Source organism: Charadrius vociferus, unplaced genomic scaffold (assembly GCF_000708025.1).
Source record: "Charadrius vociferus isolate BGI_N301 unplaced genomic scaffold, ASM70802v2 scaffold342, whole genome shotgun sequence".
In the NCBI taxonomy this organism is placed as follows: Eukaryota; Metazoa; Chordata; class Aves; order Charadriiformes; family Charadriidae; genus Charadrius; species Charadrius vociferus.
The window spans coordinates 1,022,125-1,041,524 of NW_009647231.1; the positions used below are offsets into that span (position 1 = coordinate 1,022,125).

Genomic DNA, 19,400 nt, shown 5'->3' on the forward strand with positions numbered 1-19,400 from the left:
CATGAAACCTCAGCGTTTTACCACGGCAGGCAAGGGGAAAGCTACTAGATCAACTCCATTTGCCCAGGGTCAGGCACTCAAAATTAAGATGCATCTGTACCAAATCTATCTGCTGAAGTTAGATTCAGTGAATTCTTTTTCACCTAGCAAGTTCTTAGAGCTATCGAAAGCCAAAATTTTAGGAATCCAAGATACTAAAAAAGCTGATTTTGTATTTATTATCTAAAACACTTTCTATAGCACTTTACTCATATTTTCTAAAATAATTAAGACCTTTTGCAATGTTCTCTGAATGGAATTCTTTCTCAGGGTCAACTGACTGATCAAAACACAAATCCACATTTCCTTTGCAATAGTACCAAGCAGAGTTACAAGGATGGTTAGAGAACCTATCATATTAAGCCCTCAATTAAGCCTCCCCTTCAGGGAGCTCCCATTAGCATGATGCAGGTGACAGCTACCTGACTGTACATATCCCCGTTCACTTTACAACAGCATCCAGCCCTGCAAATAAGAGCAATTGAATTGAACTGGGGAAAAAAATCAGGCCATTTATTCTAATAAACGTGGGCTTCTTCAGAAAATTGATTTTTAATTTGTCTATTGACTAGAGTTCAATTAATGGAAATCCAGCACTTTTAAGCTTAGCAAACCTCTGTCCACTTTTCAAAACGAAGCGTATATTCCCTAAAATAATAAGAAGTTTATATAAAGTCAAATACTACCTTAAATTGAGTTTGAGCAGTTTAGGATTGAGCCTACCTCTCCATTCTGAAACATGAAGAAAAACAGTTTAAGAGTACAGCAATATCTGTAATAAGCAAAATCCATTCATTTCTAAACACTACGAAAACCAGTCATAAATTTAGGGCTATAACTGTCAAGGGATTGCAATTCCAAACTTTAGACTTTCTCAGACTTATGTGCAGCTGCTATCAATGCACACAAATTTTTAGTTCATTTCATTTAAGGGTCTTTCAACAGGAGCTACCAGTAGCAATTTTTAAAAGGCAATGGCAAAACTACAATGAACACTGAACCATGTAAATATTTACACACTAAATGTTTAGATTCAGGTCAAATCTTTTGCCAGGAGTAAGGTCTCATCAAAAAAATACTCTGCTTACTCATTCATGTCAGAGAATGTCCCAAAATATTTCTAAAATCTCTGATCTCTGCCTGAATCCAGCATCTGGGAAAACATACAGCAGCACAGAGGCAAGCCTGGCTTTTTCTTGCTTTCCTGTGTGACTGCATTAGACTCTGCTATCAATTGAATTGAGTTTTCCAGTATCTGCAACACCACAGAACAATCCATCCCCAAATATTTCAGCATGCCAACCATTAAATTGTCCATCTTAATGGTTTAGTCTGTGGAGAGAGACAGCTTCCTCTGTATTTGATTTTCATCTCAGGCAACCTGTAGCGAAGGTTATCCCTCTCCACAGATCATAGAGGGAGCTTAAAATTACTATGCAGCTACGTATCTCCGGAAAAGGGGATGAATTCAGGCTGTAATTGGTACGTACAGCCCCTGCTTAGTTCAGGAGCTCTGAGACAACCACACTCTCACAGAATACAACCACAAACCACATATTCCTCCTTGGAGATCATCCAACATTTTTATTTTATGAAGGAGTCCGGAATTTTATGGGTAATGTCCAAATCTAATTTACAACAGCAAGTGAAACTAAACTGGCAAAAAGCTATCTTTTTGCTTGGACTTCTTGCCAAATCGCAGAGAAGGCAAGATACAATGGACTTTTTAGTGTCTGCTTTCTTTATGCACAATTTCTTTTTCATGTGTTTACTTTTCATATCCTATGTCTATTTTGTAAAGAGCAAAAAGATATGTGGTGCAATTAAATAGCCAAATGCTAAAAATACTTCAGGAATTAAGACTAACTTTACAAAAGTGTTCCTGAACCCATTAATTCTTGACACACACAGTCAGATTTCAGAACAGCTAATAATCCATCCACCTACTTGTTACTTAAATGAAAGCTGTGAGTTTTGAAAAAGCCCAAATAAAGTGGCTGATGGCAATAGACACACTGGCCTCAAATAAATAGAATTAAAACAGACTAGCTTGGGGTCTGTGCAAGTCTGACAAAACCCAGACTGTCTGAATGTTGAAGATTTATGAGTTCTATTGCCAAATTGTCAAAATGGTCGTAACGCTAAAACAAATCACAACATCAAGAATATGGGTTTACATAGGAAGACACTGGTGTCGGTTTATCTCTAGCTCAGTTTGTTTTAGAAACCAAAGGAGGACATTTTGAAGGAAACTGTACACATAAAACAATCTCTTGCTTATATTTTGAGATAGGAACTGAATGCTTTTAAAACTCTGGCTGCAGCTGTGTGTCATGAATGGTTACCAAATCTGTTTGCATGTGTTTTACATTTCATTGCACAATTAACTCTATGTAAGAGGGCAAAGAGAGGGTCAAAGGATCCCTGTAAGATTGCTAAATGTGTAGACGAATCATAAAATCCCGAACAGGATTTTCTTCTTGCCTTATCCATAACATACTTCATGAGAACTTGGCAACATTTCAGTTAATGGGATGTTTAACACAGACAACATCAAAGATACTTCTGATAGGAAAAGGGGATTTAAAAATATAAATTTGTTGGTTATGTACAGGATTTCAGAGATGAAATGACCTGACAAGAAGCAAGAATTATATCAGATAAGTGAAAAAGTAATATTTAAAGTATTTTACACTGCTGTAACCTAATAGTTTTATCAATTTATGATGTTTGAAATCTTAAATTCTAACAGAAGATTCTGAGATTCTTCTATACTGCTATCAAATTTTCACCATCAAACATCTAAACTAAAAAAAAATTCGTTTGTGCAAAAATAAGGCTGAAAACAGACAAGTTCAGTGTCACTTGATGTTGCACAGGTAACAAGCATTTGTTTGCACCAGGTCAATCAGTGTAGTACTACTCATTTTAAGAATTCACTGAGTCAGCTTTAAAGAGTGAATTGTAAAAAAATGCCAGTTAGTCCTCAAAAGTTTATCTATCATACTCACAAATCCTGGGATCTCACAGACTGTTTCTCGATTATTTTGCTCTGGGTCACAGTAGATTCGCAGTTTTTGTATATCAAACTATAATTCAAAACATAAAAGACTTTTTTTAGAGAAAGTGCTAATAGTCTGACATTAAGTTTGTTTAAACTATACTCAAATTATATCATCCACAAGTTTCAAAAAACGAATAAAATACTAAAAAGCAATAACACAGAAAAAACCAACCTTTTCCTTTTTCATTGAATCATAGAATGGTTTGGGCTGGAAGGCACCTTAAAGATCATCTAGTTCCAACCCCCCCACCATGGGCAGGGACACCTCCCACTACACCAGCTTGCTCAAAGCCACATCCAGCCTGGCCTTGAACACTTCCAGGGATGGGGCACCCACAACTTCCCTGGGAAACCCATTCCAGCCTCTCACCACCCTCACGGTAAAGAATTTCTTCCTAATATCTAGCCTAAACCTACCCTCTTTCTGTTTAAAACCATTAACCCTCATCCTATCACTACGCTCCCTGATAAAGAGACCCCATCTTTCCTGTACGCCCACTTTAGGTACTGGAAGGCTGCTATAAGGTTTCCAGGCTGAACAACCCCAATTCTCTCAGCCTGTAGTCATAGGAGAGGTGCTTCAGCCCTCTGATCATCCTCGTGGCTCTCCTCTGGAACATTTGCCTTCAGTGAAGCCTTGTTGGCTGTCACCAATTACCTCCTTATTTTCCATGTGCCTTCGTATGGTTTCCAAGGAAATCTGCTCCATGATCGTGCCATACAGAGATGAGAGTTACTGGCCTGTAGTACCCTGGTCTTCCTTTTTTCCCTTTTTCAAAATGTGCATTATGTTTCCCCTTTTTCAAAATAGGCATTATGTTTCCAGTTTTCCAGTCAGTGGGAACTTCAGCGAACTGTCACGACTTCTCAAATATGATGGATAGTGGCTTAGTAACTTCATCGGCCAGTTCCCTCAGGACCCGCAGATGCACCTCATCAGGTCCCATGGACTTGTGCACCTTTTTTCCTTAGATGGCCTTGAACGCCTTGATGGCCTCATCTCCTCCTACAGTGAATGGGTTGTTCTTCATTCTTCCAGTCCCTGCCTTTGCTTTCTGCGACTTGTGTGGTGTGGCTAGAACCCTTGCCAGTGAAGACTCAGGAAAAAAAGTCGTTGAGCACCTTAGCCTTCTCCATATCCCAGATAACCAGGTCTCCTATTTCGTTCTGAAGACAGCCATATTTTCCCCACTCTTCGTTTTATCACTAACATACCCGTTGAAGTTTTTCTTGTTGCCCTTGACGTCCCTGGCCAGATTTAACTCCATCTGGACTTTAGGTTTCCTAGCCTGATCCCTGGCTGCTCAGACAACTTCTCTGTATTCCTCCCAGAATACCTGTCCTTGCTTCCACCCTCTGCCAGGCAGATCCCCGAGACACCTGTTTTTACCTAAACAGTCCTGGGAAGATGTTTCTGCGCTGATCTGTCTCTACTAGATATAAGATTATTAAGTTTTGGTGTAACATCAGAAGATATTCCCAACACTTGAAAGAATTTGATGTAGAGGTTAGCTGGATAATGTAAAGCTTTAAAAAGCAACCAATAAAAACAGTGGCACCAGGCAAGCAAAAGTTTCTGCCATTCTGCTCTGTCGCTATAGTCCAGAAAAATGAAAACACTGAAATCAGTTTTGCTAGCCTAAACTATCATGACTGCAAAGAGAAAAAAGCCCTGATACACTTATTTGAAATCATAGTCTGTAAGTTGGACTATCAGGGGAAAAAGGTACAGAAAATTGAGTCTGTTAATACCATGCCTAGTAATATGTGTTTTCACATTTAAAATTTCTACAATTCACAACATTTACGTATATTCACAAGTTTATCATCATTATACTGGACAGCACTTCAGCCAGTAAAATCCTAATTAAACCAAGAACACTTGCAAAACATCACTAGAAAACATCTGATTCAAAGCACAGAAAGAGAATGAAAATTCACCAAAGCACATCTGAAGAAGATTCTTATATCATATTTTGTATTCAACTCCAACTGATTTCCTCCTTAAAGGATTTCAAAATACCTTTTCACTGAAAGGTGGTATGCAGATTCATTAAAATATTTCTCTATAATTGTTTTTTAAATAGAAATAGCCTGGCAAATTTTGACTGTTAATGCTTTGCAGAATGCATCGTAGTCCGAGAAAGTGGAGAAAAGAAATTATTATATTACATTATAGAAATCATCTGGAAATATAAAATTGCAACCTAAGGCAGATTTTCTACTTTTCTTGTAGTACACTATCAGAAGAGGATCTTACACAATTCGACATTCCAAACATGTTTTCATTTTTATTTTAGATAACATGCCTTGCTACTAACATTCCTTAAATCAGAAACTGTATTACTGGGGCTCTATGAAAGCCCCATTTCTGCAGTGACTTAAGAGAAAACACAAGACATAACAACAACAACCAACCAACCCTCTAATCCTAGAATGCACAAAACTATAAAAATGGGATCATCCTGCAGCAACAGAGAAAATGCACGAGACGATTGATTACAATTCTGAAATCTCTACTTTTTTGTTTTTCGCAAAGGGGTACTTCAGTATATAGACAATGGTACTACCAGAAATGCTGAGTCACACACACAGCATGTCATCCAAGTTTCCATGTACACTTTTAGAATATGACAATAATAGAACTGAAGCCCGGCTAAAAATATATAAAAATCAGGAGTAACTGAGCAAAGACATCTGAAAAGAGTTAATGAAGATGATGCAAAACACATTAATATATTTTTATAGGAGCAGTAAGGATCATGAAATTAGAGTACAAAAAAAAGCATAGCTTTCAAAACAACTAAAAATAATGTCTGCTTATGTAACCCAGTATTTCTGAGTATTGTTTCCATTGCTGTTAGTCTGATTAGTAATGTCATTAACATATTGCTATAAATACAAGGAACAAGCTATTTAGCCAACATCTTGAACGCTGTCAACATAATAGTCTTCGCCACTGGTCTACACAGCCTTTACCTATACAGCCTGAAGTTTTAACCGGCTTTTTGGTGTTTGCAAAGAGCTGTAGGCAAAAGGACTATAACATTCCTCAGAATAGAGGAAAACCATGGTACAGAGCTTTCAGGGGGGGGTCCAGCACAGCAGAATCAAACAGTGGCAGTTTGAGTATCAAATATTTGCAGTACAACAGAAACAGAGTTGCTACAACTTGTACTTTCTTCACAGCTAGTGATGAGAAAGAAACTTCACCAAAATTCTGTTCTCTCCCTCTTTTACCAGCATAACCCATACACTGATAGATGAAAAATTTATGCAAGTGTCAAGGACAAAGAAAATCCTCTGCTTTGAGACAGTTTCCCAAATTTGGGTGACCGTGTTGCATCAAATTTGTGTTTCAGCAAAAACAAATGCCCCTTGAAGTCAATGAGACCAATTAAGCACCCACTGCACAGGATATATCAGCTGTGCTGAGTCCTCCTGACCATTTATGTTCCCTCTTAACTATTAAAATTTTGTATATTAAATTTCAGCCTAGTGTAAATTAGAAAAGTAAGCTCAAGAAAACAGAAGGCAACAATGCAGTATTAACCTACTGCAGAATTTCTGAATTACTGTGGTTTTAGCATATGCTTACCTGTACAGTTTCCTCCTTTCCAGAATACTTTCCTATTTGGGTTAGGCCACTGATGTAAATACCTAAAACAGGATGTAATGGCTTTGTTTCAATTTCTTGGTCATCTATATACAAAGTTACAAAGTCTTCTGTTACTAAGAGACGAATTTGATGCCAGCCTTCATCAAACAATGCCTAAGAAAAGTGAAGAAAACAGAATTGTTTGAAACAAAATGTCTTCAATTTAAATAACAATAAAACTGCACTTCAACACTTCAACTACTGATAATGGTTGAGATGATCGATGTTTCAGGTTTTGTCATACAAAAAAACGTAAACTGTATAGGCAAAAAAGTATTTGCCAACTAGTATTTTAATTGTAAAGATTATATTTGGTAATAATCAATCCCTATTTCATAATTATTTTATAACTCGTATAGATTTTTTAGTCTGTGATCTTGAATATGCTCAAACCTGTATTTGTTAAAAATATGAAGCCAGAGACCTTTTTTTCAGTAGTAGTATAATGTCTCAAACACTTCAGATCTTAAATCATAGTGAAAACAAAGTAGTACCTGAAAGTTTTTCTATTTAATCTCTTATGAAAAAAATCTTAAAGATGACATGATATTGGCAGAAAGAATCACAACATTGCAATGAATAAACCAAATATTACATTCATCATCTCATAAAATCTCAGGTATCTAAAGCTTAAGATTCAGTTTAAACAAACAGCATGGTTCTGCAAGTAATATAAAATGAGAGATACCTTTAAAGATTTATCTCACCTACCTTAGAAATTAAATTCAACATGGGAAGAAATGTGTTCTTCTTGAGCCTATCCATTAATTTCAAAAACAATCTAGCTCTTCAGCCTAACCTAGACTAGATGCTTATCTTTTATATAGCTAAATATAATAGAGATTAATCCCACACTAAATTGGCATACATAAAAGTAAACTGAAACATACATCTTTCAGTAAGTTATATATATTTGTTACCTTTTGTAAACATAAACAGAAATTAAGTTTACTTCACTTAATAGTATACACCCTTAGGTAGCACCTCTGCTTCTAAATAATTTTCATTTGTAGATAGAGTTTTTACTTATTTACAGTGAGTCTCATTACAGGACAAAACAACAACAGATCAGAATATATAGCATCTCCATTTTCCTGAGTAAAAGTGATAAATTATCATACATGTTTATTAAATAAAAAGGCTCATTAAAAGCATAGCAATATTTATAATGCATTTAAAGATATACAGCTCTAAAAAGGGCATAAAATTATTGTTCTCCATAACAGCAATACAAGCATGGAGAAACACAAAAGAAAAAAAAAGCAAAAGTCTTCTTTTCATGGTGAAGTTCATGGATACCTGGGACTGCAAGAATAAGATTGATTTGTCACTTTAGCTGCCAGAAACAATTAAATACAGATTTTTTGATTGACTTGAAACTGAATGTCCTAACAATTTCCAGTAAACCAAGTTTAACACTGCTTCTTAAAAAAAATTAATTACTGCACCTACAAATAATCATAAAAAGGCAGCGGAAATTTGGAATCAAAAAGTAAAATTCTCCAGCCAATAACAGAAAAATTAAATACCTCTCCCTAGCAAAAGCTTAGTAGTTAAAACCTTCTCTTGGATAGGAGTCCTTCCTTCTCTGAGGATTTATATTTCAAATTCCTTCAGCCTGATTTGGAGGAAGGATTCAAATGCAGGCCACTGCTTCCCAGAAAAGTTGAACCCACTTGGCCATGAAACACTCCAGCAGTAAATCCTTCCCACTGTGTCTGCTGAAGCATCCTTCTTTGCTCACTTAAGTACTAGGAATGGGAATCTCTGGGCTGCATATTCCTATACTGCTACAATTGCAAAAGTAGAGACATTCAATCTCCTTCAATTTAGACACTTAACAAAAACTCCCTCTAAAAATGGACTATTTTCATTCACATTTTCTAGTCTCCCTATCAAAGGCAGAAAATACTTTCCGGCATACGTTAAGCAAAGAGCTGTGTGAAAAAAAAAGTCTCTGTGACCTTCACAATTACCTGCTGCAAACTACTGAATAGAAAACACCTGCAAAGCATTTATAGTCACTATCACCGTGGACGCTCTGGAAACATGGGTAAAATACCCCCCATCAATTTTTAAATGTGTAAGCAGCCACAAAAAAGACCATGCTATTTTAAAAAACATAAAGGGCAAAGGAATAATGTGCACTTAAATGAGTATTCCAGCACGACAATGACTTACTCCTTACCTTTACATGAGGTGCAGCAAAAGTAATAACTTGTGTGCCATTTATTAAACTTGTCGTAGTGAATGATAATGTTTTATCTTCTCCATTAATAGTGACTGCTATCTGTGGTCTCTTATCCAGACTTAGAATTCTCCACAAATCCCATGTCTTTTTTACTTTAAATCTTTGAGTGGAAACAAACACATAGGATGGAGGCAGACCTTCTGGAAACACATTCCTAAATAAGGTGGAAAGGGGGGGGAAAAAGACAGCACTAGAACATTTGCATAAATCTTAAAATAAGTCTCTCTCACTTTAAGCAAATGAAAAAATCTTATTAAATTTACAAGTGTATTTATAAATCTAAATACCTTGTTAATTCTGACAGGTCAACACGTGAGGTTACTTCATAAGCTTTTGCATTAGTGGTTGGTATTTGAATTCTCTTTTTAACCTTTTTCTTCACACCTAATCCTACAAGAATGTCAAATCCTTTTTCATCTCGAGCTGCCACTGGAATTCTTGTTGGACAAACAGATTCTGCAAAGTAATAAATGCAAGTATAGTTCAAAATTTGACTTAAAACTTTCAAAAAGTAGCCTCCCACCTACCTAATTTTTTGTGGCTGCTTTTCAAGAAATAAAGGAGAAATAAAAGATAGAAAAGAAATAAAACTGCCAGTTAGTATGAAAAAAATGGCACGCAGAATCCTCAGATACATGATGCAAGAATACCGAGATGTCATATTTTACTGCAATTATGTTCACATACTGACATGTCACTAATTGTAGTTAAAAAGTATTACATTATCTAATAAAATATTAATTACTATAAGTAACTATTTGGATTAATCCAGCATCCCTCTGAACTACAAAATAAGGTTGAAAATAGACAAAGGTAGAATTATCTACAACTACTTTTTCCATCTTCTTTTGCTCAGAATGGACTCTTGATCTATTTTGTCTGTTATACTGAAATTTACTTGAAGCTATTCTCACTGGTCACATATTGTGTGATATATTTTCTGTGGAAACTACAGTTAGCTGAATGTTAGCTCTCTTTAATTCTCTTTACACAAAAACAATACTGGGCACTGGAACTAAGTTGTTTCAAAAAAGGTGAGATAGCTGAGTGAAATATAAGGCTAAAGCCAACATTGTATTACAGTAAGAAATCAATGAAAAGAAAGCAAACTACTTTTGTTATATTAAAATTAAGCTAAACTATTTACAATACATACATTTCATTATTCATTTCCCATTGTTTCTTCAGAAAAGCATCCATTTATAGAAAGGGAAGAGTTTAGGAATACATTCCAAAGAAGGGGTGGAGTGTTCTTTCATCTCCATCTGGACCAGCCTTTTGTCTGAAAAACTTATGTTTCAGTGCCAGGGAATTATCAGCTCAAAGGTCTAGACTGGCTTCTCTTTATAACATGAGCAATACTGCACGACTTCTCTTTCTAACCAACACAAAGGCAGTCAGAAGCTACACTGTTCTGGTGGGGGAGGCAGAATATATAAACTCTAGGAAAATTCAGCTAAGTGCATGCACAAACTATCTATGGTGGGAAAGGACAATCCATCCTAAGCGGGCATGCCACAGGTACCTGGGGCGGCAGCAAGAAGCCACGTATGTTCCGCTTAATTTTCTTTTCCTCCCCACAACAAAATGTCACCTGACTACCAAATTAGAAAGACATTTGAAGTTATCTGTCTGGTTCTACAAGAAAGAATTGCAAGAACTCTCCACCCACATTTTGCAAACTAAAATGTCTACCTTCTGAATGGTTCCACAAAAAAAAAAAAAGGTGGGAAATAAAAAGTCAAACACAATTTTCCTTCTCACTCTTCTCAAAACACAGATGCAGGATTTAAGTCAACATACTTATGATATTAAGTAAGAGTAATAACTTTATTTTTTCAGGTTTCTTCACTGTGCATTGTTATCATGGAAACATTTTCTAAACTCATTTATTTCAAAGCTGAACAACGGTCATATTGCCATTAATACAGATTACAGATGATCATATACACTGACAAGAAAATGAAATGCAAGAATCTCATATCAGTTACAGTACTAGAAATTTGGTGTAAAATCAAAAAATAAATGCAGAAATAGAATTACTTTCTGTTAGATGGCCATTATTCTGGATCCAAAGCCAAAGCAACAATTCTAAACCAATACAACACAAATTAAGCATGTGCAAAATTAGACATTAGAAACTATTCTTTGTCTACAATGGCACATTGAAGAATTACATAAAAAACATTCCCAGTAAGGTAGATGTTTTGGGGTCTTCTGGATCATCCTCTGGCAGGACTATTTTGATAGCTAACTGCGCCATTATACAGGATGCAGAAGTAAGTGGCAAAATTAAGAACTGTCTTCCACAGGAAACACGGGCTGTGTTTCCAGTCCATAGCACCAGTCACAGCAACTCTCTAGCTTGTACTGAAATCTTGTTCCCTTTTAGTGTTTTTATATAGTTTTCAGATGCTTTATTTTTCCTTCCTAAGCATGAAATAACTTTTTGATGTTAAATCCCATCACCTAGCACCAAGGAACTTTTCTTAGCATCCTCCAGATATAATTGAGGTCTGCATTGAGTATTGCTTTTAAATGCATTCTTGACATGCAATCTTTTCTATATTTTTTCTAGAGGATATTAATACTACAGGAAAATTCACCTTCCAGAATAAATATTAAATATTCCTTAAATATCTGGGGACTCTCTTTGCCATGTCGTCCTTTCTGGATGACAGGTTCAGCAGAGTTTTTCACCCTGCTCTACTCGAAAATGAACAAAAGGCACAGGAGAGCCCTCCATCTGCAACACCCTTCGTAACAGCACACTCACTACACGAACCACCAAACCTCAGCCTCCTTTTCCCAGAAAGGAAATGCTGCCCCTATCCTCTTATATCTATGCTCACATAATAACGAAGTTAAAAACAACACAGGGTAAAGGCTTGCATTTTTTTAGACATTAAAGCAAAGACAATCCAGAGAGAATTGCAAAATTTTCAGGCAGTTTCATGTGGTTGACCACAGCCAAATCACTGCTGCTTTGCCCTCATGGAACTTCCTCTCCCAGAGTCAAAGTGAATCTTAACAACATGAATAAAATAAAATGTGAATAAAACACAGATACAAAATTTCCAATTCACTAGTCTTTCAGTTCACCTGCTAAAGACATTGCAGTTAGAAATGAAGCTGCCAGCTGGCTCTGATCGCTCTTTGAGAGAGGCATCTCAGTGCTAACACAAGGGAAGAGCACAACGTAAGACAGTGGAAGCAAAGGGTCACAGTAAATACACTTTTGTATACGTAGTCAACTTTCACAGATTACTGCTGTAAGAGTTGTCTCAAATATTGCAGCTAAATTTTAAAGGATACTAGTTAATTATGAAAGCAGAAAATTGGTCTTGATGAAATATAATGTCACTTCTTCTGAACTTTATTTAAAGAAAATATAGTGCTTATTTTGGCGGATTTCTCCCTGTGTGAAATTTTGTTAAAGAATTTATCTGCACTTAGCTGATTTAATTTTTGGACTGACCACCTTACTACATCAGCCACAAGGAATTATTATGATTTTCATAAGCGTATCAAGAAATAAACACTATTATCCTCAACATAAGTATCACCATATTTTTTCAATGAGGTCCATACTCAAAGTGAGACCAAATGAAAACTAAACCACAACGTTTTCATTCTTACTAAGTGCAGAAATATGGTACAACTGAAATATGACTTGCATCAATTCTTGGTAATAAAACATGTACAAAAATAGCACAGATAAATATTCACCGTATAATAGAGTCCCGAATGACATATTTTAGAAGCAATTTGCTATCTTTTTTACATATATCGGAAAGTCATTGTTTTACAAAGTTACCAGAAAACTCAATGCAGTAATGTTGCTAGCATTCTCAAGCTAAAAAGTCATTTTACAATGTTGGTCTTGGCTAATTCCTCTACAAAATCCTTCTAAAAAAGATCACAACAGCTTGTTACAATTCCAGGCACTTTTGCCAAGAGTCTTTCTTCTGGGTTTTTCAACACATACTAGCGGAAGAACTCCTGTTTGTAACGATAGGCTATCCCCTCAACTGTCAAGAAAAAATGCTAGATTGTGCATGAGTATCAGCCACACCTAGGAAAAGCACAAAGTAAGCCCTATATTCGCAGCACTATGAGAATTGGTCAACTATTTTAGGGTTTCAGCTTTATCAACGCAAAAAAAATGGGGCTTAGGGCAAAATGCTACTCACCGAAATCAAACACAAACTGTGTTAAAGCACCCAAAGATACCTCTTCATTTAATGGAGAAAATAACATTTTTGTGAGTGATTTCCACAAACAAGAACAAAATGAAAGAAGATCATAGTAAAGATTTTTATGTGCCTTAGGTTACATTATTTCACAAGCAGAACACGTGATTAAAGAAATACGGATACAGAACTACATTCTGCACACCTAAAATATTTTATAATCAATTACTTACCTTCACAGAGTTTCTGCTTTATAACTTCTTTAATTCTTGATATTGCAATATAATCTTCAACATAAAATACGTAAGTTGATGAAGGCTTGTTGGCAATAGCTTTAAGTTCATCCTCCTCAATTTCTGAGCCAACACCAATAGCGAACAGAGTGATTTTATTTTTCCTTGCTTCTGCTGCTACATCTTTGACTTCATCTTGGGACTTTCCATCAGTGAGAACAACTGCTATTTTTGTTAAAAATCTTGAAGATTTTGCAAAAAGATGGTCATAGGCAAACTGAATAGCCCTTCCTGTTCTTGTATTTCCTCCCAAGTAGTGTATGGACTCCATTTCCCTGATGAGGTTCTCAGTGGATTCATGAGTTCCGAGGGGAATTTCAAGTACAGGGTAATCGCTGTACTGGACAACTCCAACTTGAATAAACTTTGGCCCTATGTCAAAATTTCTTGTAATATTGACAAGCCAGCTTTTGATTATTTCAAAGTTTTCTGGACCAACACTGTAAGAGCCATCTAAGATAAACACTAAATCCGCTGGAGCAGTTCTGCAACCTAAAAAAAAAAACAAAACCAAAACCAAACAAATATTTTAATAAACCCTTCCACTTTCTTCTTCCACAGGAAATATTTTTCAAATCAATTACTGTTTGTATTAGAATCTATACTGACAAATACATTCCATTTCTAAAAAATCAGCTAAGTTTATCAGAGAAAACAAGATTGTTTCTGTAAGCCACACAGATCCCACTTGGTATCTGAAAACCACACCATCTTCTGTTTTTTAAATTATCACCAGGAACAACTATGAAAAATTCTGGAATTCAGTTCCTCAGCTGGCAATTGCATTTCATGCAATCAGCAGAGAGGAATAAATTTTGGATTTTTCCATATCTCTTTGTCTGCAGAGATGATAAACATAAAAACTCATTTTTGTTAGCAAACCAAGCGCACTACAGAGGAAGGCTATAGTCTGAATACTCCAGAATTCAGCAGTAAGATCCAGTCCTCTTACAAATACATTTTAATTGACTTCTGACAGCACTACATGGCACTTACAAAATGAGTTATTACAAAGCCCTGAGTCTCGATTGAATGTTGCTGGTAGCATATTCTGATTTTGGTAGAAGAAAGATGCTTGGTGATCGAGTTCAACCTCCAGAATATAAGATCACATAAGCGTTTAAGAAATATAACGTAACTGCATGATGACGCAGGCATGGATTCAGCTCTCCTAGCTATAGTCATTTATAGATGGAGAGTTTAGACTAAATTGCCAACTACAGGCCATGGATTGACACAAGCACTTCTACAGGAGAGTCCTACCCATCTTATATGCACATCCTCAGATGGAGGGAATAACTCTCTCGAGAAGAGAATCGCTTTCCATTGACTGTGAAAGGAGCTTAGGCAACTGACAAGAGGCGCCAAGGAGGTGGCCAAAACCAGGAGAGATTATTTTGATCCCATGGCACATGAGGTCAGGGGGGTTGCTGTGTATTACTGTGCTTTCTGTTTTGTGAAAGGCTGCAGCTCCCCACAGGAAGGAGAGTTTTGCCTTGACCTGACATCAGCCTACAGATACTTCTCATCAAGTCAAGATTCCACCTTCTTTGAAAGCAAGTGACCACAGTTTGCTGGAGAGATGCTTTTGCAATGCAGGTGGTGGTGAAGAGAAAAGACATTGGGAGAATGAGCAAGGGGCGAGGAGAGTGCATCACTCTGTGGTCCAGGGATATGAATCATACAGTAATTTAAGCTGGAAGGGACTTTGGACATCATTGGACCCTGCTGAAAGAAGGCCCAACTTAGAGCAGGTAGAGTGAAAAAAAAAAAAAAGTCTTTCTAGGGACCAAAGGGAATTTTATGGAGTTTGTTACAAAATACTGAAAATTGCTGGATTGAGAGCAAAACCAGAGGAAAAGACCTACCCTGAAAGCATCACTGTGGCCAGAGGAAAGTTTTCCTCACTCTTTTTATTCAGCCACTTTGTCTCTCAAAAAGCTACCTTACTTTAACTTTTTTTTTTTCCATTAACCATATTTAAAGTATAAAACTTGGTCTGGTGGGGTTTGAGATACTAATTTTGAAGGATATGCAAGATCTGTCCCAGAGCTGGGGTTATTTCAGCTTACTCTCACAGCATCTTTATTTTTCTTATTTAGTTTCTCACATAACATTGAACTATTCAAAACACGACTTCTGAAGAAATGAAAATATAAATACTCAAGACACAAGTTTAAATCAGAACTGAAGCTATACAGTTCCATCTGCCCCCTTGGGCATTTCCAAGACACAAAGAAATAAAGATATTCCTTTCTGTCCTGGTTTGAGCTGGGATAGAGTTAATTTTCTTTCTAGTAGAGGCTGTGTTTTGGATTTAGTATGAGAATAGTGTTGATAACACGTTGTTTTAGTTGTTGCTAAGTAATGCTTATAGTTAGTCATGGACTTTTTCAGCTTCCCATAGAAGCTGAGAGGGAGCACAGACAGGACGAGCTGGCCAAAGAAATATTCCATACCATAGATGTCATGCTCAGTATAGAAATGGGGGTTGGCTGGGGCGGGCAGGAATCCATGACTGCTGCTCGGGATGAGCTGGGCAACCAATCACCAGGTGGTGAGCAATTATATTGCATCAGTTATTTTGTATATTTTTTACTGTAATTATCATTATTATTATTATTTTATTTTCCATTACTGTCTTTCTCTCAACCTACGAGGTTTTTTTTCCTTTTTCTCCCTCTTCTTGCTGCCCTACTGGGGACCAGGGGGAAGGGAGAGTGAATGGCTGCGTGGTCCTAATTGCTGGCTGGGGTTAAACCATGACACCTTCCTAAAGGAGAAATAAAATATATAAGTTACTTATCATATATTATAGAACTTTCACTAGAAAAGTTATACTGGGAAAAAAAAATGTCATTAACAGAAGTGTACATGTGGACATGAAAATGAATACTATAAATTCAAGGCACACCTTGAAGTTGTCCTTATCTGAAATGTAAAAATTAAGACTTACTTGCTCTTGTTTCCCCATCTTCAGCTGAGATGTAATCATGAAGCAGCAGAATTAATAGCATCTGAAAAAATGTTATGATCTGTGCCATGTGTATTGTATTTTCAAAGTCTTGAGACTAAACTAGATGGGGAAGAAATGAAAATAAAATAGTGTTATTATATTACAAAACAAATCCAAACTTCTGTGCTTTAAAACCTGTGCATGAGGAAAAACTTCAAATTGAATCTGCAAGCCCAGATGTAAGGCCAGCCTGCAATGGACCACAGACCTAAAAAGTGTCATCAAGCATGTAAGCCCAAAACTGAGATTCCAAATTCAACAACGCTCACCAGCCTTTCTGTGGAAGCTCAATTTTCACCAAGGCACATTTATAAACTTCTCATGATAGGCAAATCCCTGAGTAGGTTATATTCCCAGTCCCAGTTCCACTTGCCCAACTGCCGTCCTGCTCTGCAGCCATTATCCAAAGACTTGACAGCTACTGCTCCAAAATATGGCAAGTGTTTATGTACCAGGTACTGGTGGGGAGATGTTACTGCAGTCTCAACACACACAGCTGGCTACTTCAGGGACTCTGGGACACTTCCCACTCCTCTACCCCAGGGCTGAGACTGCCACCAGGAGTCAGCATCCCAGCGAGACCCAGCCCTCTGCCAGTAGAACCAAGCCCTGGTTACATAAATTATACTCATCTTCAACTTTTGATTTTTTCCTCTGTTTATGTCTCCTTTTTTATCATGGTCTCTGAATTATATCCCCAAAAGGGTCCTGAAGCAAACATGCAATTTTGGTCTCATGTTGTTGTGATAAATATTATTTGGCAAATTTACTTAAATTAAGCTATATTTATTGCTTATGTTTATTGCAAAAAAGTAGAATCATAATGGGAACAGATACACTTTTGGAGTACTGTATTAGAGATCCATTCATTTCAAGACTCTGAAAAAGAAAAGTATACTGAATCTCTTTTGTTTTTTTTCTTCTCATCCCACAATGCAAAATGCAATTTTTCTAACTACATTTCATCCTCCTCTAGAAAACATGAACACCCTGACAGAAAAGGGGAGAATTAACTGCTGGTCTGAGTAAGTACACATATTGGTGACTGAGGACTGGCACAGGTTGCCCAGAGAGGCTGTGGAGTCTACATCCTTGGAGATACTCAAAAGCCTTCTGGACATGGTCCTGGGCAACCAACTCCAGAGGTTTCTTTCAACCTCAATTACTCTATGACCCTTTGATTTCTACCAAAATACGTCAAGTGGTACTTGTTCATATAAGCGAAGATTTGGTGAATCAAATGTCATGAATATAAGAGAGGACAGAATATTACAATAACTTGTATCTATGCATATTTTAACAGAATCTTTTTTCCCCATTGAGTTATTTGGTTTTCATTCAGAACAACTTTGTCTTTGTGCTGCTCAATAATTGGCCAACCAACCTACTGTTTTTAAATTTTGCCATATTTATGGGAAAATTTCTAAACCACGGAAAAAAAAGAAGCTAAATTCAGGAGAAATTTTCGGAAGTAGTTCAGGGCCAATTCATTGTACTACCCTTCAGCATCACTAATTTAAGTATTTCACATCTAACCAGAAGACTAAATATTCCTCTTCTCTGAAGGCTTTGCTTTGTCAGTCATGTTAGTCTTTATCTATTACACGACAGTTTACCATTAACATTCTTGCTGCTTTTTTTCAGCCCATTTCCTAGCATTGAAATGCCTTCCTTGAATAAGGCCAAGACTCCTTCCATTTTCATATCTTTTTTTTCTAGTCATAAACCTCTACTTAGGTCCACACCAAAATGATCTACACACTCACCTAAAAGGTCAAATATAAATGAAAGTATTTACTACACACAAAATTAAAAGTCAGTATATTGGGGGGATGATGAAAGCTATGTGTATTTGTCCTTTTACCAGTAAAAAAGTACTGGCAGATGTTCTGAAACTTCTGTACTGCTGGAAAATACTGTTCTTCAAAAACACACCAAAACACAATTCAGTATGCCTACTGAAAGTGGCTCTTAGGAGAAGAAATAGGTAAATGGAAATAACTAACCATTTTCTTTGCCAAGACTAGTCAAGGGAGTAAACTGAAGAGAATGCCATTTAATCACTATAACATACTGAGCAGCCACCAAGCAGGCAGTAAGCTGTTATCTGCAGCAGAATTATATAGCAATTAAACGTAGACCTTTCTCTCTAAAGATGTATATCCCTAACATGTTTTTAGGAAAATGATATGGGAAAAAGGGATTACAGAGTTGTGGGGGCAAGACAATAACAAGTAGAGAGGTAGTAATTTCAATGTCAGGTTCATTTCTGGTAGATTCATGATCTGTGTTTGCCAAATAGAAGATGTGCCACAAAATCAGTAAGATGATTTCCTCTGGCTTTTCTTTTTCCACTGCTTATAAAGCACTCATTCCATTAAGACAAAAAAAAAAAAAGTATCTCCACACACAACCTCAAGAAACGCGCAGAAGTCAATTTCAAGGAAATGCTACTCCTACCTATTATAATCCCCTAAAGTTAATAATTCAAATACATAATTATTATGCTATTAACTATGACCTTCAGGTTACAGATAATTGCAAGGTAACAACAGATGTTGTTATTCATATTTCTTTGCACCAGAATGGGTGAGAAACCAGATGAAGCAACTTGTGAGTCTATACGACAGGACATAAGATGCACTGTTCGAATGATGCTACACAAATACCGGGATGTCAACTTCATTTAAATAGATTAAGTAGCAGTTTCTTGCCCCAGCTATTTGAAAAAGGATCTGTTTAAACTATGAAATTAAGTGTATATAATTACACTATAATTAATAGGCATGCAATACATGAGAAAATTTTACCATAGTAGAAGTGCACAATTTACTTTGATTACTTCAGACTTAATGGTTTGTAAGATTCATTATTTTAAAATCACTT

The 19,400-nt window shown here is 36.5% G+C and overlaps 1 protein-coding gene across 1 annotated transcript in view; it reads right to left on the reverse strand.

Annotated features, from left to right (window-relative positions):
* COL21A1 (collagen, type XXI, alpha 1) overlaps positions 1 to 16,542 on the reverse strand; it is an 87,093-nt gene extending 70,551 nt beyond the window's left edge. The window contains 7 exon segments of the mRNA XM_009879833.1: positions 763 to 771; positions 3,051 to 3,128; positions 6,702 to 6,875; positions 8,950 to 9,166; positions 9,300 to 9,468; positions 13,439 to 13,990; positions 16,455 to 16,542. Of these exon segments, the coding sequence (XP_009878135.1) occupies positions 763 to 771; positions 3,051 to 3,128; positions 6,702 to 6,875; positions 8,950 to 9,166; positions 9,300 to 9,468; positions 13,439 to 13,990; positions 16,455 to 16,542 (1,287 nt within the window).
* Positions 16,543 to 19,400: the final 2,858 nt, after the last annotated feature.